Source organism: Ascidia mentula, chromosome 3, assembly GCF_947561715.1.
Source record: "Ascidia mentula chromosome 3, kaAscMent1.1, whole genome shotgun sequence".
NCBI classification, from domain to species: Eukaryota; Metazoa; Chordata; class Ascidiacea; order Phlebobranchia; family Ascidiidae; genus Ascidia; species Ascidia mentula.
Genome location: NC_138568.1, coordinates 14899320 through 14923365, shown reverse-complemented (window position 1 = coordinate 14923365; position 24046 = coordinate 14899320). Strand labels below are relative to the sequence as shown.

At 40.3% G+C, this 24046-nt stretch overlaps 1 protein-coding gene across 1 annotated transcript; it reads left to right on the top strand.

The window, feature by feature from the left end:
• The first annotated feature begins 1166 nt into the window (after positions 1-1166).
• On the top strand, positions 1167-19339 carry LOC145894715 (uncharacterized). Its single transcript, XM_082983360.1, has 19 exons — positions 1167-1434; positions 1840-1974; positions 2266-2430; positions 2637-2942; positions 3203-5266; positions 5872-5990; positions 6143-6319; positions 8746-8937; positions 9121-9210; positions 9355-9502; positions 13871-14046; positions 14368-14575; positions 15040-15215; positions 15625-15838; positions 16160-16321; positions 16414-16576; positions 17022-17215; positions 17548-17593; positions 17659-19339. The coding sequence occupies exons 1-19, from the start codon at positions 1194-1196 to the stop codon at positions 17714-17716; spliced, it is 5034 nt and encodes a 1677-aa protein (XP_082839486.1). The 5' UTR covers positions 1167-1193; the 3' UTR covers positions 17717-19339.
• Positions 19340-24046: the final 4707 nt, after the last annotated feature.

Sequence of the window (24046 nt, the reverse complement as noted above, 5' to 3'; positions counted from 1 at the left end):
CATATGTACATTGCATGTAAATTATATCCTAAACAATAGAAATATATTATCTGTTGATCTAAAAACAGAAAGAAAGCAACAACTCGAGGCTCCAGGTTACGCCTCACACACACAGGCTGTGAAATCCAAGCCATTCTCATTAAACTGGCCTATGTGCCGTTCCGCTTTGTTGCACAAAGGTTAGCGAACTCCTGAGTCCTGACTGGGCCTGCCCCAGACCGTAAACACAAGGCTCGCGAGAACGAAGCGCTCCCAGTCCAGCAACACAATATATGTTTTGGAACTTCTGTTACACACTTCAATTATACCGATGTGGTCTGCTACATAAACTAAGTTACCGACGGTTTGTAATCAGAGATTTGGCGCGTCACAATAAACTTAGCGGCTCGTTCGATAACTATTGTTTCGTCACTACCCTTCTCCCTATTATGTTTTTTGGGCCAGGAATAGGTTACAGCAATTTGGTCAACAGCTATTGATCAATAAGAATAGTTACATTGTTGCTCGCGAAATTCTGTACACATGCAGTGCTCGCAGGCAATAGTAAAAAGTGTGTCATTTGGTTTTGCAAGATAGCAGTGTCAAGAAGTGAGCCACCAGTGAATAGGTTGCATAATTGTGATTGTTCTTTATTCAAGCTTAAGTGTGTTTACATTAAAAATTCCTCTGCTCGTTACGCGGTTAACTAGACTCATAACTCCAAAGCCACTTTGAAGAAGATTATTAAGCTGCACAATTGTAACAAACTTCGTGTTGTAACACCCTGTGTTTAATATGGACCTAGTTGTTTAGAAGGCGCAGCGAACAGAAAGGAGTCGCAAATATACAGACGTGACGTTAAATACGGCCTGATGCTGTACAATGGAATAACAATGCCGCATTGTTTGCTCAAACTATATTTGGCCGATGGTCGGAATGTAATAAGAAAAGCTTTTAAAGGGGCAGCATCAGGCTGTTTGTCAATGTCTTATGGAAAGCTGAATTGTCAGTATTTTTTTGGGATTTTTACGGTTAAATACAGAATAACCACATATGGATATGGCTACATTTGAGACAGTGTTGCTGTTATCATTTGTGGTGATACGTGATGTTAACATAAGTACCATTGAACAATACTTGATTGCTAATAGTTGTATCTCATTGCGGCGTTTGAAATTTTAGGAGTACCCCACCCGTGCGGGCTGTTGTAAGACATGGCTGAAGGCAGCAGTGTGGACAGTGCTGACATTTCAATGGAAAACAACCATGACAATAAATTGTCTTCTAATGTGGGTTTAAACATCACTTCAGAGATTCTTGCCGAAGACAGTGAACATGAAACATCCTGGATAGGCAGTTTGGACGATTCAATTGGCCTTAGGGCGGCAAGAGCTTTGAAGATTGGCAGCGTTAAAGAATTACTGCAGCCCAGCTACTCGGAGACGTTTAAATCAGGTAAGAGTATTTGGTATTGAAGTCAAATTCTTGTGACTAAGTCAGCATGCTGTGCGCCTAAGTATTAAGTCACTTTTCGGCTGCAAAACTACGTCATACAGTCCTGCCAAAAGACATTTTACGATTTCTCTTGGTAAATGTTTTTTTGGGGGGTATTGGAACCTTTGTAGAAGTTTTGGTATATCACGTCTGTATTCCAGGTTTTCCTAAACCGGGGGTCATGACCTTTCAGTTGTTCCTTCGCAATTATCTGTTGTAATAAAATATCTAAATGTTATTGTCGAACATGAGAGGTCGTTAAATGGGCCACGAGCGAAAAGTTTGGGAAGTCCTGCCATAAAAATACAAACCGCGACGCGGAAATGTAACGTTTTGGTGTCACTAAACCCTTTGCATTTTATGCAGGGGCCGAATCACTGATTGGAGTGATGCTCAGCGCACTGACTACAGACATGAGAAGCGCTGCCTGTTCAGTCAGTCCAAGTGCCAGTAGGTGCAGCAGCAGGCAGTCGCTGCAAAGGAATTCGTCCATGAACTCAAGTAAGCGTTGTGCGCTTGTACAAACAATCTGTAGGGCGCCTGACGTTGATCTGTTCTGTGCTTGTGTATGTCAGTGTTTTCTGTACATGACCAATACATTAACGCATTCTTGACATGCATATTGATTCGCGCCCATTCTAATTTTACGCAAAACAAACCCCGTCTCGTTTAGTCACGTATTGCATTTGTATCGGTGTTATGTATACGTATCATTAGTGCCAATGTATGAGACACATTGTACTATTCTATTTAGCCTCCTTATACGACGTGATTAAAACACCTATTTTGCAGTTGCGTCACAAAAGACGAGCTCATTGGATCGCAGCAACCTGACATCCACACCGAGATATGACGTCAGTCCGTTGGAGGGTGTTAGCAAGGGTGGTAAATCTAAGTGTCGCTTGGATACAATTGAACAGCTTTATCAGATGGAGCTGATTCCAGATACCAATGAAGGTAAAATTGTTGGTAAAATATGTGCCTTTGTGCAACAATATATGTATAATTTGAACCAAAGAAAGTATGCCAGATTCAAAGCAGACGTTTCGAACAACGCTGTATTCATTGTCAGTGCTAAATGTATCTTGATACAGTGCTAATATTTGCATAAAACCTCAGAAACTGTGGAATTTTTAACTATTAATCTTAAAATGTTTCTGCAGACTCAGTTCTCTCCGAACCTGAACTGCAAGCTGTTTTCGGCTCCGAACAGAAACAAAACACAATGGATTTGCTCTCAGCAGCCGGCAAGCTTCAGGAACGACGCAATGCACACGGTGGATATGGTACTCCCAGCAGTTATGCGTCGGAAAATGAAATGAACATGTACTTCGACAATCAACACGACGTTTCTGCTTCATCTTCTGGCACGGAAGCAACGCCAACCAAAGGATTTGGGAGTGGTAATTCGACTGACACTGGAGTGGATAGCGAACTGAGCGAAAACGTGGACTGCGCTGAAAATGCTGGTGAGTATTTTGGGCGTACAAACATAATTTTGCGAGGATTGTTTATTCGGAAACGACAAAATATAAAATTGTACAAACTCACAGAAATGAGTAAGGTTTTGATTAAAAAACTTTACTTATTTCTGTGTATACATATGTAGAACGTTGTCGCCTTCGCATTGTCTAGTTAACTAAAACTTTATAACTGGTTATTCCTAATCTAATGACACCGTAATTAAGCACATCGAGCAATGGAAATGTTATTCAAGTGCATTTTCCAGGTATCCAGTTAATATCCTCCACGCCAATGCAAACCAAGGAACAATATCAGGGCAACGGCAACGGCAACAGTCACAACATGTTAATGTTGCTCCAAGCGGCGAACAAATGCGAAAGGAGCGTCGCACACCTCGAACTTTTCGCATCTATAACCGACTCAACACTGAATCGTCATGCCAGTGGCATTCGCAAAACGCCGGTGTTTTCCCAACGCAGAAACTCCTTCGAATCTCCCCTAACTCGAAACCACCATCAGAGGGAAGATTTAGGCTCTACTGGGAGGTTGAAACGAATGCTTAAAACCGCCTCGACCAATATGATTGACGAAGACATTAGCAAGGCGGTGCTCTTAAATCTAACCACGCCGGGTAGAACCTCCGTAAAACGGAATGTGCGACATGGAGAGAGTCTAGAGAAATTCACGGCTTTCCAGGACTGCTTGCACGAATTACTTGCTGACGAATCTTCGCCTGTGAAACGAAAACCTAACGATATTCTGAATCGTTCTCAGTCATTAGAAGACTGCTCGGATTTACCAGCACACAACGGGACCATATCAGATATGTGGAAGTCTTGCCCTGTTTTGCAAAGCAACGTTGAAATTTCTGAAGTAGTCTCAAATCGGGCTGTTTATAACGCCGAAGTCAATGACAACAACTCAGAAGTTGGGGAAAGTTTGTTTCCAGGCGTATCTTCTCCGCCAACATTGACTGAAATCACAGAGCCAGAAACAACTCAATCGCGTGTTCTAGTCGGGAATAAGGTTGGAGAAATATGCTGCGACTCCGAAGACACGCAGTCTGCGGACAGTCCAGCTTATACATCTCGAAACGCGGAAGACATTCTGAGGAACCAAAGAACCAACGACGTTTTTCAGCAAGACGAAGATGTTTTGGAAGAACAGAATTATTGCCCAAGCAAGAGCTCATCTCCAACAAACATTGCTAACTATAGCGAAAACGTTTGCCAAAAAAGCGGCGTGATAGTTTCAGACACGCACAAAAACGATGACGCTGTGGATGAGGAGAGAAGTGAGTTTTGCTGCCACCAAGTGTTTACAACTGAGGAATACTGCGAGAGCGAAACGGAAAGTGGGTACAGTACTACGACCTTTTCCGAACTCCGACCATCAAAAGCGTCTCTGAAAAAGAAAGAGTTCGCTGACGCAGAGCCGACTAAAGTAGTTTTTGTACATGAGGAAATTTCACCCACTGAACACGAAGTCATTACAGAAGGTACAGATCAATGGAGTGATCGAAAAGATGCGGAACTGCCGCAGGACATGTTTAACGAATGCTGTGATCGTATCAATGAGGTTGTAGAGCCTCCTGAACCTGAACCTCACTCGCATTTTGCAATGAAAGAAAATGATAGGGTACTTCCTGCTGCCGATGATGATGAAAGTGAAGGAGAAGGTGCGGGGCTGCTTCCGAACCAACGTAATATCGATTCAAATCATCTCAAAGCACAAAGACACAATGACGATTTTAAAGAGAGGAGCATCCAAGACGAGGATTCGCATTCGGATTCGTTTCCAACACAGCCTACGCACGGGTTTTCGCCGAGTAAGAAGTTGACACCAATCGTTGCTTTAACGCCGTTGCTTCAAGCTACAGACGACATAACAGAGAACTTTGCAAAGACTGAGAATAATGATGTTGCAAGTCGAAAAACTACCACTTCTCATCAACCAAACGAAACCAAACGCATTTACTCTAACACAGCCCGAACGCCGCACGATATCAACCCGCAAGACAATTTCAACACACCAACCTCTGTGTTCCAGACGAAGGTGGCTCCGCCGGCGGCGCCGAGAAAAAATTCTCTTTCCTTTCGCTTCGAAAATCGATACAAAGACCTAGACCGGAAAATCGAAGGAATTTTAAACTCTGTGACCTCGCCGGCTAAACATGTTGGTACGAGTGGATTAAGGTCGCAAGAAGGGAAGGTTGCCAAGCATGTTTCGGTTTGTGATAACACCTCAGTCAGCCATTCTACCGGCAACGGTGGACAAGGAACACGAAGAAACATATTTTCAGAAGTCTCATCTACAGAAGCTAAGAAAGGTAAATTTAGGATTTGAAAAAAATTTGATTACGTCAGTGGTTCCCAACCAGTGGGCCGTTAGTTCAGTTGTAAAGTACACTGGTCGCGTAAAGTCATCTTTTGAGTATATTACGGTTAACGTTATATTCCAGGGGTGGGTGAAGTTGCTTACTGTATATGCCATGTATAAAAAAACACAGGCATAGGATGGTATGTCTCCGTCAAAGAAGTTGACATTGAAAAGTAGGTCGCGTGCTGAAAAGGTCGGGAACTACTGGTTTACGTATCGACGCTTAGGTATTTTCACTGCCTTCAGGAAACATGTGGCGAAACAGTCAGTTTAATCAGTTTAAGCGATAATTGTGTTAGTAGGCATTATTATTCCGTTCCTTGAATTGTTTTTTTTTATAGACACTGAGGATGCTTGTTACAAAAGCGAAATATATTTGTCTTACATACCAAGACTGACAGATTTTAGCCTGAAATTAACGTATAATCATTGTGAAATAAATCAAGCTTTGCAGATAGATTGACAATTTTTGTACTGCTATTTCGTATGAATAGCCTAATGGTAACTGAGAACCATTTTTCCGGTATACTTTACCTGGCCCATATGTATCTGCAGAACTAGAACGTGGCAAGTTTGCAATCGACGTTGATGAGCTGGTGGATGACACTGCTGTGAAAATGGGAGAAAAATTCCTTTCATCCCTTTCCCCAGAAATGCCGAGAGCACATTCACAGGTGTTTGAAGTCAATGTTTCTATTTCCTTTTTAACGACACGCATTAAAAAACATCAGATAGTTTAGTGCTTGACCTGACATCAGGCTTTATGTTGGACATATGTACTCTGTTGAACAAACTAATAAAACTTGAAGGTTTGTTTTGGTTGTAGGTGAGTGGAAAGTGTTTTGAGGACGACGCGGTGAGAAGTGTTACGAAAGCTCTACAGTCGATTAAACTCAACCTTGAGCGGGAGAGGGAAAATGCAGAAAAACTCCAGGAAAACGTGACGAAAAGTCGACAGCGGATCGACGAACTCGATGAATCGATAACAGAGGACTCGGAAGATGTAAGTATAGTTCTGTAAGTTTGTCTTTGTGCTAAATATGATGATTTTAGCAATATTTGCTGCAGTATGTCAGGGTTCGGCCTACCTTTAAGTTCCGCACCATTGTTTGAAATTAATTCAAATGCGTCACACAAACCTGTTTATTCATACCCATGCATTGACAAAGTTTGTCATTATGGGCATACTTAGGATATGATAAAATGTACAGATGTGCAGTTTAGATTTGTTCGCATGCTTCATACGCCACGTAGGTTCTTTCAATGCTGCAGAGTTTGACTACGCATGATATCCGCCAGATCATGTGCTTTTGGAATGACATTTAAAGTGAAGTACTTCTGGCAACAACTTTAAGCAACCTATATACGCAATATGTTTTTAGGGCTATCGCGTGTGCCAGAAAAAACAAATGCGCTATATATAACTTACATGGGAATTAATTATTATTTGTTTTCTGTGTTTTGTAGCATTGAATTAGACACGGTAGTATAGTCTATAGACATATATCAACCTGATTGGCATCAAAACAATACACAGTCCGTGCGCTGGTCGACGATCTTAATTTAAATATTTGCGCCACTGTGCGGAAACTAATAGTAAAGTTTTTGCTCGCTCGATGGCGTTGTCACCTTATCGCACGCATAAATTTGCAGTTGCCTTTAAATTTTATTTAAAATTCATTTAGTTGATGGTTATTGCTTGTTGGCTGTAATCGAATCATCACTATTTATGCATTTTCATAGAGAGGCTTAACATCATGTCAAAATTATACTAATTCGATAAAAATGAAGTCACACATGATTGTGTGGTTATATTCGAAATAAATACAAAGGATATGCATTAACACCGTTGATTATAAAAGCGGACCTACAAAATTGCGCCAATCAAAACTACTTCTAAAACATACGGTATTTCTTCAATAAAAGGTACTTTCGCCAAAGCAAGATCACCGCATTTATTTACAAACCTACTTTTCGACCGCAGTTATTCTCATGTCCATAAAAGCAGCTGCTCGGTTTCGACCACATTTGCTTGCTCTAATCCACACACCACCCAAACCCAACAAGCACTTGACAGCGATATTGTTTCCATACGCGGTTGTGTGTCTGGGCATCTCAGGCAGCCACTACTCCGCTTATGGAAAGTTAAAACAACAACAACCCTTTCCATCTCTGTATCAATGAATCGGCCCAAATTCTTCCGTTTGAACCGGGGACCGTTAGCGTCGATTTAGCCAGCAAAAGCTTCGGGAGTTTAACAATTCGATTTAGTTGTTTTGATATGAGTTTTTGAATATCAATTCGCCGCGGTGTGTTAGCTGGAGAATTGTCAATCAGTTTCGAGGGACGTACAAGCTGGTTGATCAGGCTGAATTTTAATCAGGTAAAGTTAGCCGTGTTTAATGTTACTCTGGTTATATTTATCATCGCGTGAATTTTGAGACTATGGTGTGCCTTAGGGTGTTTTTAAAATGTAAGAAAAACACTAATTAAACTTCTTTCGACAAAAAAAGACAAAAATTTTATTTTAAAGCAGCTGCAGGACCAATGCAGACATTTATTTCGCGTGTATTTCAATTACTCTAAACAAGGTTAGGCCACGTTTAACTCAGCCTAATAAAGTAACCAAAGCAACGAGTCGCGCCGATCCACCGGTCGTAACTAACGCGTAAAACTTTTAAACAATAAATCAGCTCTCTAATTATTGTATACTGTGTCTTACTGGGATGTGCATCACGTTACAACGCATAATCGTACGGGAATAGTTGACACCAATTAGCTGGAAACTGTACCGCTGATGTATGGGAGTATAGACCAGGCACGGTAGACGAATTCAAACATTCCGCCAACGGCCTGAAGGCCTCTCAGCCAACCACTTTCGGCGCCGCCCTGGTTGCACAATAGTACTTTCAAACCTGCAGCGCCCGGTTGTACTCCCAGTCCAGGCACTACATAGATAACAAGCCAAGTTTGGCTGCTGGATTTGCTTATTGGCCTCCGGTATGCATTGTTAGGTGAAGGAATAATGTTAGATTGAGGAACAGTTATGATCTGTATTACCGTAAAATGGTGACGATTGAAGTTATTTAGAAATAGGTGAGTTGAAATGTCATTAATTTTGCCAGGGTATGACTTGCAACAAAAAATATGAAACTAATAGTTTAAATTTTTGTTACGATTTACCAATTTTTTTGTCAAATTTGTTTGAACGATTGTGTTTAAAACACATCGGTACACTTTAATAAATATATTACATGCTTTAACACATCAATTGGTGATGTACGTTGGCCTACAATTTAAAAGGGCAATAATAAATACTTTGTGTGCATGAAGCCATTGCACAGTACGCAATTACACAGTTGTGTAATTTTTTGGTTTTTTCATATCATTCTTTTGACTTATATGATCACGGCTGTTCCGTTAATTCAGAAAACAATGTCGTCATCGTCGGGGGTTAACAATAAAAGTGGATCAAAAGTACGGACACTGGAGGAAGTGGTGATCCTGTTGAAGAAACATGTCCAACAACGAGAATTAGAAATAGATGTGTTGGGAAAGCAACTCAACGAATCGAATTCCAGGATCAAGAAGTTGGAAAAGAGGTTAAATGATAAAAGTCTTGTAAGTAGCGCTTTTTCATTTTGGACTCTGTGTAAAATTATTTCTGGCTAAACACATGGCAAAAAAGTTAAACGCAGGAAAGTTAAAGTAAAAAGTCTTTATCATGTAAGCATAATTCATCACAAAGAAGGTTAATGCTTGTCATTTTTCCTGTTTAATCAATATAATTACAACATTACACAGGATGAATATAGAATGAAAGGATTGCAACAGGACAAAGACGATTTATACAAACGTTTAAATGGACTTCTTACAGACAGAGAACAACTGGAGGTATATCATTGAATTGGTTTCTTGTTTTTTAAGTTATAATAACGTGCCGATACATTCATTTAGATTAACACAAGTTCTTCTTTTTATTTATTCGTCTGTAAACATTAACTCAATAATTTTTCACAATCATCTGTGTAAATGTAGGGAAAAATCGGTAAAATTACGCGACAAAAGGAGGACGCAGAGATTGCAACGAGAAAAGCAAAAGAAGATTTACAGTTGGAAATCGACCGACGGCATATTCTATCAAAGTCCGCCAACCTGTACCCAGAAAATAATCGACTCCATGCTCGTAAGTAGTGAAATGTTGGCTGGTCGATTACTTAATTCATGTAAAAAAGTTGTAAATCACTGAGCTACAGACTGTGCACATGGTCTCTGGTGTCTGGCGACACTCTTGCCGACTAACTAGCCAGTTGCCAATCAATAGTTGTAAGAAGCCTTTGAACCGAAAACTGCCATCACGCGTTATCTCTCGAATAGGTTTCTGTTTCTGACAATTTCCTTTTCCCGGGTGGAAGTAGATTGTTTATTAAATAAAAGTGTTGTATTTGAGAAACACGTAAACAAGTGCATTCTGCAAGTCCAGTTTTAAGTATGTAGCTCATATCTGTAGAGGCACAATCCCTGCCCGATTTATGTCATTCACTTTCACCAATTATGGAGGCCCAAATATGTTTGTTATGATTTAAATTCAAGACACACGCACCGAAAATTTTGACCTGTTGTGAAAATGTAAGTGCATCGCAATGCTCTTATATTGGTGTACTGCAGAATTTCGTTAAAACAATTGCATTGTCATCAGCAATTATATGATGCAACACAAAGCAACATTCAAAATCCTTACCATTTAGGCATTTGTCTCCATTTCTTCCCAACGCAGATTTGAACACTAAACTCCCTGCATGTTATGGAAATCTTGACGTATGGCTACGCTAGTCTAGCAATGCAAGGGTATTTTTGTCTGGATTTAAGTGACGTATTTTAAATTTAGTAACGATTCACAGTTAACAGCTTAATCCACGTGTATCATCCCATCAGTTGAAACTATTTCCACTATTCCCCCAACACTGCGTAAAACACTTTCGCTCGCCTAATGTAAACAGCCACCACTTGACGTGTACTTAAAACACCGGACCGTAGTGTTTCAACCTGATTTCCTTGCCCGCACTGGATAAGACCGACGATTCACTCCAATGAAAGAACGTAACAGACACGAGTCCCATCCGAAAAACACGGGTACATTTACAAACGCAGCCAATGTGTTAGCAAGTCACTACACAACACACAGAACTTCCACGCAGGGGTAAAGCCTTTAAAACCACTTACGCGAACAAGCACTTACGGTTGAAGTGCCGGTACCAGCAGTTGTACTGTTACCTTCTCAGTGTGTGTCTTTTCACTTTTTAAATACAGTAGCTTTAGTTGGGCGAGGTAGGATTCTACTTTTGCCTCAGTCAGTTACGGAGCAACTTTGAAAAGAAAAGTCTTGAATTTTTTCGTACAGTTTAGCCTTGATGCCCAACCAGAAGGAACATCGTTTAATTCGACAACTGAGGCTTGTATGCATCTTCTTGCTATATTGCTGGTGTTTATTCGTTTGGTGATTTCCTGTGATTAGAGCAAGCCAAATTTCTCTTCAGGAATGCGTTTAAAAGAAATGCTAAACGTAATCTCTTGTTATAAAAAATAAAGAAAAGGGCATACATCATTTCGTACCAATATTATGTAAAATGCTTGGCGATGAAAATGTGCTTTGTCGATTTTTAGTGTTCGTTAAATCCGCATGTCGAGTCGATGGATTACGGCACAAAAAGGCATCGCTTACATGTTTAACATCACAGGGCGTTGCAATTCCAGAAACCTCCTTGGTTTCCATGTGTCGTCGTCAGTAGCAACAGTCACAGTCCTCTACCCGGTCAAAAAGTCAGTCAGTTTGTTTCTTTTTGCTTAATACGACGTTCAATGTTCAGGACTGCGCGCTGGCGTAACAAACGCCGGCGCATTGTGTCGTACGGGAACGTAACAATGGAGCAATGTTTTGCCGCCAACAAAACACAATGAGCGTGTTCTTTTTAGGCGAGAGTTCGGCCAATAGGAGGGATAACATAATGCCGGTTGAAACGCGTGAAACTTCATACGGTTGCTAGCTAGTGCCCAAAGTTGTATCACCACAGCTTGGTAAAGCGGGCCTGTGCGTTCCAGTGTTATTTATGTATCCCGTTTGACTTGCAGATTATAGGAAATTGGTTTGTAGACAGTTCATTTCGCTGTGGTTAAGTTATAAACTGTTATGCTTCGGCGTCTGATGGAGTAAAAGGTGTCCGGAAGGTACGTTAACTATTTTCAATTTCTGATCCTCATGTGAATATTTGTTCCATTAAAAAAGGGACTTGTTAAGTAGCATATTTAGAAAAACAGAAACTTAGTATAATTTACCTGCGTTATGGTTTTGTTAATACAATGTGGGGTCTTTGAGATGTTGGCTCGACGTCACATTGCCAAGCGACAGTGTAACATTTACTGCCGATTTACCACCATTAAATGCCTCCGAAATCCGTGTACATATTTGCCAAACAAGGCGTGACTGCATGGTTAACAACACGCCGGTAGTCGGTGTTCAAACAGGCAGACATGTAATCTTGTTACCAAACAATGGAATTCGTGTAACCGTCGCGGGTCGCTTTGTTTAAATTTAGGCACGGGGCTTTGTTGCGACAAAAGTAGGCGGATGGAAATTGAGTTAACGATCGAATGATTCCCTGTGTTGATTCATATGTTACTTGGCAAAGTTTGCTTCCGAAATTACTTTCTTTTTGGAGCATTATTTATAAGGTTTATACATTTTGTACGTGGTCGCGGTAAAGTCCATGATTTGAACATAACTAACTCACAAGTCATATCCTTTCGCTGGTTATCAAACAAATTTTTGGGTAAGTATAGTTGTATTTAGAAGTATGTGAAAATTGTCGCATTTTATATTTTAAAGTTTTTGTGCTGAAATCCTTCCATTACGTTGACTTTCAAGGGCGCCTTCGGTATTTGCTTATTGTGTGTGAGCAGCTGGATGACTTATTGACCTCACAGGGCTTGGATTTGTTTTATTGCAATAATTGTCAGGTGTATTCTGAAATGATTTACACACAAAAATGTCACAGAAGCAACTTAAAACGTAGAAGAGCACAAATACATTTTCTGCAATGAATCACGATTAATTCAGAATAGGTGGTGAAAGTACCTCTTTCTAAAAATAGTTCGGAAAACAATACCATACGACCTTCAAGACTAGCAAAATTGATAAGTTCGTTTGACAAAGGGTATTCTATTACAAGTCGGATTCAGGCGTAATAATCAACGGGTTCAACTCAAGTCACAGGCACAGGTGTTCATTCCAAAATAGCATTGCTTTTTTACATGTAACTCGAACCCCCGAACCCCCAAAACAGTAATCAGTTTCGAATGTGCGACCTCCATTGAACGTGGGCATCGGGTTTTGTTCCCAGCAACAACGCGCCGCAAAGGCGAATTTTAAGAGCGACACTGCCGGCCCTTCGCGTCGCCAGTTTGTTGACTTATGCGCCGACCGTTGGAAGGTCGGTTTATGTGAAGAAGCACGTGTTTAGACTTGTACCAATAATACGCCGCGACCAAAAGTTATGCCGGTGACGAGCATTGCGCGCTTTACTCCTTCCATCTCTGTTAACTGTACTGTTGTATCACAGGTATTCGCGAATGAAATAAGCAGTTTGCAGGGTAAACAGTGGCCAACAGAGGATTGGGATATTGTGGTGAAGGGAAACTTTCGAATGTTTTTCTTTCATTCTCGCCTCTACAGACTCTTTGTTTATAAGCCCAGTTGCACCACAGATCACCCGTTACAATTCCTTGATCATTTCCTGCCGCTATATCACTTTATGCTGTGCCACCCTTAAACTATAGTAGGATGCCATAACACAATATTTTGACCTTCAGTGAACGCATCAGTGATTGTGACGTCATCAATCGCAGGGCGCGTTACGACTCTTTGAAGAGCAACATGCGTCTCGATCACTACCCAGCAGATCTTTTATGTGTCATTTTTCGGCGGTCTAAGTGAATGGGTGTCCCGCGGCCAAAGATTTATTACCCGCTGTTCGTAGTGAATGATTAACCCAGTTTTTTTCTCCCTCCGCCGGCCGGTTCGAAGCTTATTTGTGTGTACATGCGTTTGGAATCGCAACTTTTGAATTCTGGAAGGCGGTGAAGATGCTCCCGCTCTAGAGATAAGCACAGACCAGTTACCACTTCTTGAAACAAGTCGAGGAATTTTCGGATTAGCTTCAAAATTGTAATTTGTGCTTTGTGAGATATGTGCAGTGAAATGGATTCTCTTGACTTTAGCGTGCATAGCTACAATGTGGACGATTTGGGTTAGTTGAGGTTTTGTTTGCTTGTACTTCATACGAGATAACTATAGCCGGCATGGTGTTACATACGCAAACACAGACATTGCTGTGTGGAGTACTATGTGTTTGAAGCAGATATGTCGGCACGTGTGTGTAAGTGTGCAAAGTAGTTGAAAAAGGGCCCTTGAACTTAACCTCTGACGCGCGCGTTCAAATAAGTGTATCAAAGTTTCGTGGGTGTGTCGTTGATAAACTGTACCGTTACTTTTTGGCAGACGAGCTAAAGGAGCGCGTGGACGACCTGGAAGTTTTGAACAAGTCTTCGGCGAGCGATCTCGAACGCACCGAGCGCGAACTGGAATCTCTGAAACGCGAAAACCGCTCGCTTCGAATGAGCAACGAACACGAATTGGTCGAGTTGAAAGCCGACCACGGAAACATGCGAGAAAAGGTTCGGTGATTTCAAGTCAGTTGGGATATAAGTTTTTTTACTCCATTGTGAAATTAACGTAAACCCATTTGCGCAGCATCACAAATTGTACGGTATTCCCTGTTGACGCAAGGGAAACCTGCGACAGTTTTTTTTCAAAAAATCTAACTTACTCAAGCTACCAATTATAATTGCCCCGGCGCCTGGTGCTTTGTCAACTATGATAAGAGTTGGCACAAGTGAAAAACACACATGTATGGGATTTATGACCACGCCAATAAAAATACACACATGGAATTACGCCGTGATTTGTCTTGAAACATATTTTCCAATCCTGTACAGCTTGACCGCATGCATGAGATATCGGCCGAGAACCTTTTACTGCACACTGATGTCGCGGATTACCAGAAAGAGCTGAGCGAGCTACGCGACGAAGCACGAGTTCTCAGGTCGAAATGTTACGATCTGTCAGAGGAAAACCGACAGTGCAAAGCCGAAATACGCGATCTGCGGAGGTACCTGGATCTTATGCGGGCAAATAAAGGCGGAGGTATGTAAAACTTTCAGTGTCTGGTGTTTACGGGAGGGTATGTTGTTACCAAGTCTTCATTTGCAACTAACACTCTACATATAATGCTTGCTGGGGCACTGTTTTTGTAAGAGACTGACTGGTAAATGACTCTACATATAGTTATTAGTTGTTACAATTTAACGCTTGAGTGATTTGCCATTGTGTTTCACTATATGCGACGATGAAATTTTTTGGACAAGTCTTCACAAGGAATTAGAGCGCTAGAAACACACAGACATGTTATGAAATAACTAATACTCCTTGCCATTTGTGTCATCAAAGTAAAATATAATCCAATACTTACTAAAACACAAAAACAAACGATTTTGAGGTCAGGAATTTCTTGTAAAATATGTGCAAAACATAAGATACAATGCCTGGGGTTTGGTATCTTAACTTTTAGTGGATTTTTAACGATATTTTTTATCCTTACGTCATTGCAGATACTCGCCAGGATCTCCTCAATAAGATCGAGTATTACCAGATGGAACACGACCGTCTACTTGACGAAGTACGTCACCTCAAGCAGCGTCTTGGTGACGTCAGTCCTCGCAGTCCTCGAATGAGATCAAGTTCACCTAAAGTCGGTTCGCGACACACGCACTCAAGTCCATCCAAGGTAGACTTATGACTTGAAACAAAATACGTGCAAAAAAACACTGAAAATAATTACATAATAGCGTGAATTTTTGGCGCAAATAGAGAGAATCTTCGATGTTAAAAATAAATACAATTAAACTACTTCTGTAGTTAAAGGTTTGAGTAAGGAGGAAAACAATACATTTTTTTCTGTGGTATATTGATGATGTATAGGCACATCAAACAGCAAAAAGATATAATTAATTTCTATAAACTGGACTACAAATCCCAGAAAGTAACGTTTTTAACTACAAAATCCACGTTCCCCCAAGTTGATTTAGCACAGTAAACCAATTACCCAACAACTTTAGACGATGCACAAAACAAACTTCTGTATGAACAAGATATTTTGAAATTTAACAATTTTACGTAAAAATATTTTTTTACAGCAAAGCGTTCGGTTTTCTGATTCCCTCGAACGTGGTCGCTCACCCGTGACCGATGCCATGGCAGCATCCAACGCGTCATCATACGCCGCAACGAGAGTCCGCAAAGACCGAAGTCTCTCACCGTCGGCAGCTCTCAACGTGCGTGACCTTACGATGGACAGATACGGCCGCCACATGGAAGGGCCAGAGACACGACAATATGACTGCGTCGACGGTAAGTTGTTTTTCTTACACAATAATATGTGTTTTAAGTATTAAGTTAGGCATTATATATCGTGAAGCTGCCAGATTTGGAAGACTTTTTTAGTTAAGAACTAGGTTTTTTTGTGTATAAAAATTAAAGGACATTTACTGCTAATATTTGCATTTAAAATTCTCACCTGTTTACCATCTATACACTAATGAAGCGTATATTATTTTCCGGGTTCTTTTTCCTTATCCTACACTCAAGACTCAAGTGCATGTAATGCTAATCTTATGTACACGAACAAATGGATAGTAAGGTTTTGTTGAATAATTTTACATTTTGTATCAGGCCATGAGTCTCCACATTCGGACGACAGCGAATGCACAGAAATGCTCCTTAAACCTCAACCGCAAATCAACGGTCGCCCCGCACCGCCACCTTGCGGCATTGATAGCGACGACGATGACGTGGAACTTCACATTTCGTCCCTTAGAAACGGAAAAGGCTCAAGTAGGAACTATTCTTTATAATCAGTGTTACTATTCAATCCATAAAGCCTACCAGTTCCTCTGTCGACATATTCAAAGAACACACCTTTGTAGGTTCTTCCAGTTCAACGCAAATCGGTTTAAGGTCGGGGAGTAACGACCGTCTTGGAACTTCCCCACATCGGAGGTCACGAAGCCCCGGCAGTCCGGTCGGATTTCGTTGCATCAGCCCCCGACTTACGTCATCACAGAAGTGCGTCAACGACTCGGCAAGAGAGTAAGTCGATATTAAGGGATTGGTTTTACTGAAGGAAATTTTGTTGTTGGTTTGCACAAAGTTATTTGGAAAGATACGAAAGTGTCTGTGGTTTGGAACAGTTTTCTTAGTCTATAAACCTAGTCGCAAATCTATGCTTAATATGAACCAGATAACACTGTTTTGTTGCAAGTTCGAAATGCCAAATCTGCAATGTTGCTATTAACTAAAACATCCGAACACTGTTGTGTTTATCATTATTGGAACTTGGAAGTTAATGAAATTCCTGTTGCTGCCAGGCATATTGGAAGTTAATATCTGAAATGTCGTTTCATAATGCAGATTTTTCTATTTCAATCAGTTTGAGGTCGAAAAATACCAAAACACATTAAAAGTCATGTACAGACCAATCTCAACCTCTTAGCATTGACACTAGCGTCTCACTATGGCTTTCTTCAATATACAGTCGGTATCCAACCCAAATGAAAAGGAGCCTCCCGCGTCGAGCGTTTGCGCCCCGAAACCCGTCCGACATCAAGTTGGGATATTGCATCAAGTTCACCCGACCAGGAGGGAAGTTGAGTCGTGGAACTGTTCGCTACATCGGTCATCTTCCAACCAGAAATGAGATTTTCGTCGGCGTGGAGCTGGACGGACACGGTATGGGTTTTATAAGTCCGTCTGTCCAAAACAGTGCACCAGCAGTTACTAAAGTTACAGACCTGAGACTGACACGGCGTGTTAATGAAATTTAATAGGCGTTGAAGATAAATTCTTTGTGACATAAAGTTGCCATATTTGGTATAGTTTATATATGTGAACTAAGACAATCTAAAATGCTGCAATGATCGCATGGCGGTAATACATCCTTACAATTTATTCTGATATCGGTTTTATGCTAAATGCTTATTTCGTCGCGTGAAATCGTTTAAACGTTTGATTTGACATTTATGCTTTATTGTATGGTCATTACACTCAATTTGCATTTGCAGATGGAAAGCATTCCGGTACTCATCAGGGAACTAAGTATTTTACATGGTAAGAATAGTTTTAATGGTAGATATATGGGTGGTTAGATAATCTAATGATTTGTTTTCTGCCAGCCCTCCAAACAAAGGTGTGTTCACACCCTTTAGTAAAGTGATCATGGCATGGGAATAAGTAGAGAATGAAAACATACAAGAAGAGTTCCGAAACCCAGCAAACCAAATCGCCGAGGCAACGGCAAGATTGCAACTTCGCCCGCCGACCCTATCTCTCCGCATGCACTGTTGTAAATAGCATTTATATATATTCGTATAAATACCTTAAGCAGATCTATTTACTTTTTTATACGCGTTTTTTAGTATTCTTTTTTTGTCACCAGCACTATTTCCGCGACTATTTCGCGTCACGTGACATTATTACGTCACACGTCTACCTCCGCGACGCAACTTCCATTTGTCACGTGCCACCTGATCGTGGCACACCGCATCAGCACACACGTTTGTACACCACAACACCACGTCAACGCACAAGTTCATGCTTCTGTATTTGCACACGAAAATGCGCAGCGTATCAAGACACGTGATTTGTGCTAATTGGACCGGAACCGGGGCAAAAACATTACAAAACCGTCACATTTCATAGTTTTCCGCCAAGTGCGAGGTTGCGCACCGTCTGTTATTGTTAATTTCCATCGTAGCGGCATCGACAAGGCACGTTTCTCACCCCCACTGTGACGGAATCGTAGTGTTAGTGTTTTGGCAACACCGAAACTTAGTTGAACCTTTGATCTGGCGTAGATGTTAGAGTTTTTTGCCAAAATCAAGCGCTTCGCAATCGGTTTATTAGATGAGTGACAATTTGTGGCGTGTGATAAGTAGAACTAACAAGTTACCGGTAGCCCAGAGCGAAACGCGACGATAGATTCTGTCCAGAAATCGATTTTTCGTTTATTTTTAATTTAATCAACCCTCACTTTTCTGCTCGAAAAATCGTGCCCTTAATTTGGATTAAAAAACATTTCTGTTTTGATGTTTTGTTGTATATGAAAGACTAAAAATAATTCCATCCGAAAGCCCAGTGTTTGCTGAATTCCCTAAAGCCGATAATAGTCTCACTACATCTCAATATAATCTCTCATCTCCACACTTCACCATCATCCCATGTGAACTTCCTCATCGCTTGCACATCGTCTTCCCGGCATGTTCACTGTAGCACGGCGCGTGCGTCTATGTTATGTCGCAACTCGCTTCCCACCCGCTTGTTTTTTGCGCTGATCGCAGACGACGGGCGACCCTGAAATCAGGTGAATCCCTTCTCCGTTACCGCAACGAGTGTTTTGATCAGTAGTTTGCTGTACGCCGATAATGTTCAAAAAATATGCCCGCTTTTATATGTCACGTACCACATGCCTACTGCATCAGTAACACTAGTCGCTGTTGTCATGACACTGACGATACGTCATACTTCAAACATTTCCGATAAAGCTTCGAAAAATACAATGGTTTAGTTTATGTTCCCGGAGATGCAAAAGTACTACGTAGATTTTTTACTTTGCTGTAAATACAATTGGCTTCCCTTGCAAAACGACCTTTCTTTGCTTTCGGCTGATATAGATTTGTAAGCGTGCATTGTCAGTATTTTCTATCAGTGCTTTGTACAGCTTGAATATGTTTCCACATTATATAGAACATTTGGAGTTTATTTTTTGCCGTCGGTGCCCCTGTTTTTCACATTACCCGTAATATTATCACAAAATGCACGTTTCTTTTGGCGTGACGACAATTAAAACTTATAGTATTGCAACTTCAATCTGATGTTTTTTTATTTTTGCTGTTGAAATGTACCAACGTAGTGGCGATATAATGCCCACTTTCAAGAAAATTGTCCGTTTTTTGACCACAACTGGATTTGAATCCGGATCAAGTTTTCTTCTTGGTTTATGGGACGGCCAATCCTTTGTGCACCAAAACAAACTAATACTCTGACAAATAGCGGAACTTGTATATAAGGCATGGGCGTTAAACCGTTTTGCGTTAAGAGCCACATGAGATTTGGAAATAATTTGCGGGCAAGTTGGACACCGCTGATATAAGGTTTACGCCAGCTATGACCACGATGCGGAAAAATGTTTGTTGTGAGCTCGTTCTATCTGCAAGTAACAGGCTCCTGTGACTAAAATAATATACGAAGGACAGATTGTACACTGTTCGCGTGGCATACAGATGAAACATTTAACACAAAAACATCAATACGCGAACTCCATTGGTTATGCGAGAAAATTTTTGCACGAATATCATAAGGAGACAAAACGAGCAACAATTGCAGCCAAGTGACAGAAATTTACATTCACACTAAAAACACAGCTTGAAATATACAGTCATGGCATAGTATCTTCGACTGAAGTTTCGAATTATTAAAATTCACTCTTTATGAGAATTTGGACAAAAAATGCTGCATGGGAACTGTATGACCTCAGTAATGCTTATTGGATTCCTTGTTAAACTCGATGCGAAATGTTCTGTATGTTTACTATGGAATTTTCTGTTCGAGCCAGGGAGCGGTCGATGTAGAACTGAGAAGATGTCGGTTCCTTTCTGGGAGTGAAGAAATTCATCGCACGTCTTTGCATGGGATCCCACCACAGTCGCCTGGCGTTGGCGTTTCGGACGCAGAAGAATGCAAACACGAAAATTCCCTGAAAACAGATTGGATTAAAAACTGTATGTGGTTAGATCAGTGGTTTCCAACCATCAGGTGGTTTTCAGGTGCGCCGCGAGATTTCTTCATATTCACTCTGGTAGTTTTTCACCATGCGGTTTACCGGTAATGTAATGCTATATCGAGGACACAACGACCATCCCGCCATTAAAAAGCATTTTGCTGAAGACAGCACCGACAAAAATTCATTTCTTTAGCTTACCTGTGCTGCTATCAGGGTTGAAAATGTGTATGCAAGTACTTGCAAAGTTAATTTGTCTGTGATCATGGCAGCCTGGCCTTCAATCGGTATTGCAAGAACCCAGACTATCCCGAAAATACTTGCCAGTGCCATTCCCCTACAGACCGATTCTTTTGGTGAGGTGGCTATTTTGCTAATTCCTTCCTGTAAATTACAAAATAATCAGGTCTTGCACAAGTAAACCACGGTGTTAAAGATATAGGTCTAAGTTCAGCGACGAAAACGAGAAATATGTAATTTCGGTGTTTCGTAATACAGTGGTCAGATTCTTGCTTAACTGCATTGTTTTTTTTTACATTCTACAACGTTATAACATTTCCACCGTGCATGACGTCACAATTAATTCGCCCAATGCTTTTTGTGGTGATCAGCGCTTATGGTTAGAAACACGTGTCGAAGGGGTTTTTGGATTTCGGCACATCCGGATAAATCCGGATTCTAGTTCACCTTTCTTCCACTCCAGGTGATGCTTAACAGGATCCTGATATACAAGATGGTGATAATGAGAAACAAAATCCCTCCTTCAGCGAGAAATCCAAAATAAAGAGAGTTTCCCCGCAGCCAGCAATACTTACTATGTGTGTAAATACCAAAGAGCTCTGAGAGAGAAAAAAGTAATTCTTGGTGAGACATTTCTCTGTATGAGGTAATGAGTCTACTTTGATGTCAGATGATTCTTTAGTCTAGAAAAATCGATTTCGCACACGTATTGTAGACATCACCAGTTTATTAAATATAATTTTACCGAAGGTTATATTCCACGAGCATTAAAGAACAAATCTTATTCAAGATGATAATCAAATTATTACAACACACAGTCGTCACCTAAATGATGAACACCTGAACGTTGTAAAAGGATTTGCATTCCAATCGTTCCACCGACGACCACAGCAGGAACCAAGTAAGCGAGAATGCTGACAACGTAAACCACAATGCAATTAAAGTTACGATCGCGTCGAACCAACAATCTACAAATAAAAATCGGCATTATCATTCTGCCTGCATTAAAGAATAAATACCAACAAATTTACAAGAACATGAACACAGCTTCAACAAGCATCCAACACCAGCTGGCAAGCAGGAAGTAATGAGTCAGAGCTGTTACAATCACACAAGTAAGTTTAGAACCGATCTTGTCTGAACCAACAATAAATATAAGATAAGCCATAAACAAGCAAAGACACAGGTTAATGTGGATGGGTCCGGGTTTGGTTGTGCGAAGTTTTCTGAAACGGAAAGCCGTTGTATTACAGTACAATCAACAAATAAACAAAAGAGCTTTTAAACTTACTTATGGTTTTAAACTTACTTGAAACAAAGATGGATAAGCGCCGTTAGCAAAAATCCGAGGCAAGACAATCCGCCCACTATTGTATTAACCAAGTCAAATACCTTGATCGAAACCATTGTTCGTGGCCTTTTTACCACCCTCTAAATATTAAAAAAAGTTAAAATAAATAAATTGAAACCAACGGAAATTGACTGTTACCACTAGAATTGCGAAATTAGTAAGATGGTTGCACCCGCATGTTGGTGGGTTGGTGTTTGAGATTAAAAAACAACCATCTTCTGACCACGATGACGTCGAGAAATTCCATGAAACGCATTTGAACTCTAGTGCTTGGTTCTGAACAGAATAATGAGATTTTCTATTTATGTTGTTAGCGGTGTACAAAAATAAATTTAAAGCTATTAACTTACCCCATTGAGACCCAAGTTTAACGGGTAGGTGAACGTAACTGGTTCTTTTAGGTCTTTTACAGACATTCCATTAAAATCAGCAGCAATCACCTAGAAATGAAAAAATGCAATAAAAATATCAGCCGGCAAGACGTCGTCGGTCACCAGCTGCAGTGATAAGAACTGATAGGTCGAAATAGTGTGCACAAATACCTGCTAATCACTGATAATTACTGGTTCATTGCTGACACATATTAAATAAAAATATATTTTGTATGTAGCGTTTTTTTACCTTGGTTGCAATAAAACCATCTTCAAGAACAGACATCCCGTTTGCCGATGTACATGGTCCTTTGTACGCATTTGTTGCATTTGGAATCGAACCATTGCAAGGACCGCTAAAAAAGGTGGTGTCGACATATTCGACGAACGACACTCGAGAAACATTATAAGTGTTGGTGGCATTACGATATTTTCTAAATATTTCCGAGGAAAGAGTTATCGACAACCTTTCATCACCTTCGAACGAAAATTCTTCTTTCCATGAACTGAAATTACTGAAGAGGATCTGTGAGATTTAACAAAAGTTTTTTAATTATTACTTTTAATTCCATTTTTTGAACAATCATGGAGGTTCATTTTCAATGTGATTTATTACCAACATTAAAACAATTTCGAATTTTACCAGGTTTTTATTACCCGCTTTACAAACCACACACAAAATGAAGTTGCAAAATACGTTATGCTTAAACGGAACATGTTTTACCTTTGCTTTAAAACTCGGTGTTGTGAAAGTAACAGCAGGTGATGAATCATTTGCTGGTTTCAATCGGTTGATGAAGTTCTCAACAGTTTTAACAATCGACTCTCTCTCATTAACTTGAATTGAGAACTCATTTGCTTTAATAAAACTGTAATATCTGTCAATAATTTCCACCACGTTGCTCATTGCGCTTTCTGTAATCTAAAAATCAGTTCCTCGTCACAAAATAACATGCGACACAAAACGTTTAATGTATAACCGCACAAATTTGTTCTATGTCCTTGGATTTGATCATGCAAACGAACGTTTTACAAGTGCTTAGCAATAATCACCACAATTTGCTTGGCTAATTAGATTGTTTTGGGAAAGTTTAAGAGTATCATTGCGTGTTTATTTTATCGTTCATTTAGTCACAAAGTGTACTATTCCAGAAACACAAACTCACAAATCTTTATCTCAAATATTTGCCATGCCAATGATCCACACACATGTGTTTTTGTCCTTTACCTGATAATTTATCCGGTCTTTCCTCAGCGTATCGAGTAGTTGGATACCCTGGGTTACAGTTTGAGTATTTACTTTACTCTCATTATTTCTCTGGTTGATTTGTCTGAGCCAATTTTCAACTTTGACTGTTGTTGGTGGCGCACCTTGAATCTTAAATAATCCATAGAAGGTTGTTTAATAAAATACTAGTGAGGATTTTGCAAAGCAAAAGTCATTTACCTCCGTTAAAATGTCGGAGATCAAATTTATGCGTCCTGAAAAAGAGCATGGAGTGTCGAATATGGGCTATTGTAAGTTGCATTTATTTGTATACTTTTTTTTCAGAAACAAATTTTCAGAAATATGCAGATGGTAAGGTTACAGTTTAAATTCTAAAATGACTTACTTTGACAAAGTGTGAAATGCGATGAGTTGTTGCAGCTACTCATATCGATTTCATTTCTTGAATTTTTCCAACCAAGCGTAGTGCACTGCAAAAAAGAACATGTGTTAACTAACCACACAAGAAATCTTGCTCAGGACTCAACGTTCAAACATATTCCGCACAAAACTTTTTACACCATCTTCATGTCCTCATACAGGCGAGCTCTTTAAA

What these genes read in the sequence shown, in the direction of transcription:
- LOC145894715 (XM_082983360.1), top strand. Translation starts at nt 1,194, where the DNA reads ATGGCTGAAGGCAGCAGTGTGGACAGTGCTGACATTTCAATGGAAAAC. An exon ending in ACAATATGACTGCGTCGACG is followed by an intron (nt 15,839 to 16,159) that starts GTAAGTTGTTTT and finishes ATTTTGTATCAG; the next exon opens with GCCATGAGTCTCCACATTCG. An exon ending in GGAACTAAGTATTTTACATG is followed by an intron (nt 17,594 to 17,658) that starts GTAAGAATAGTT and finishes GTTTTCTGCCAG; the next exon opens with CCCTCCAAACAAAGGTGTGT.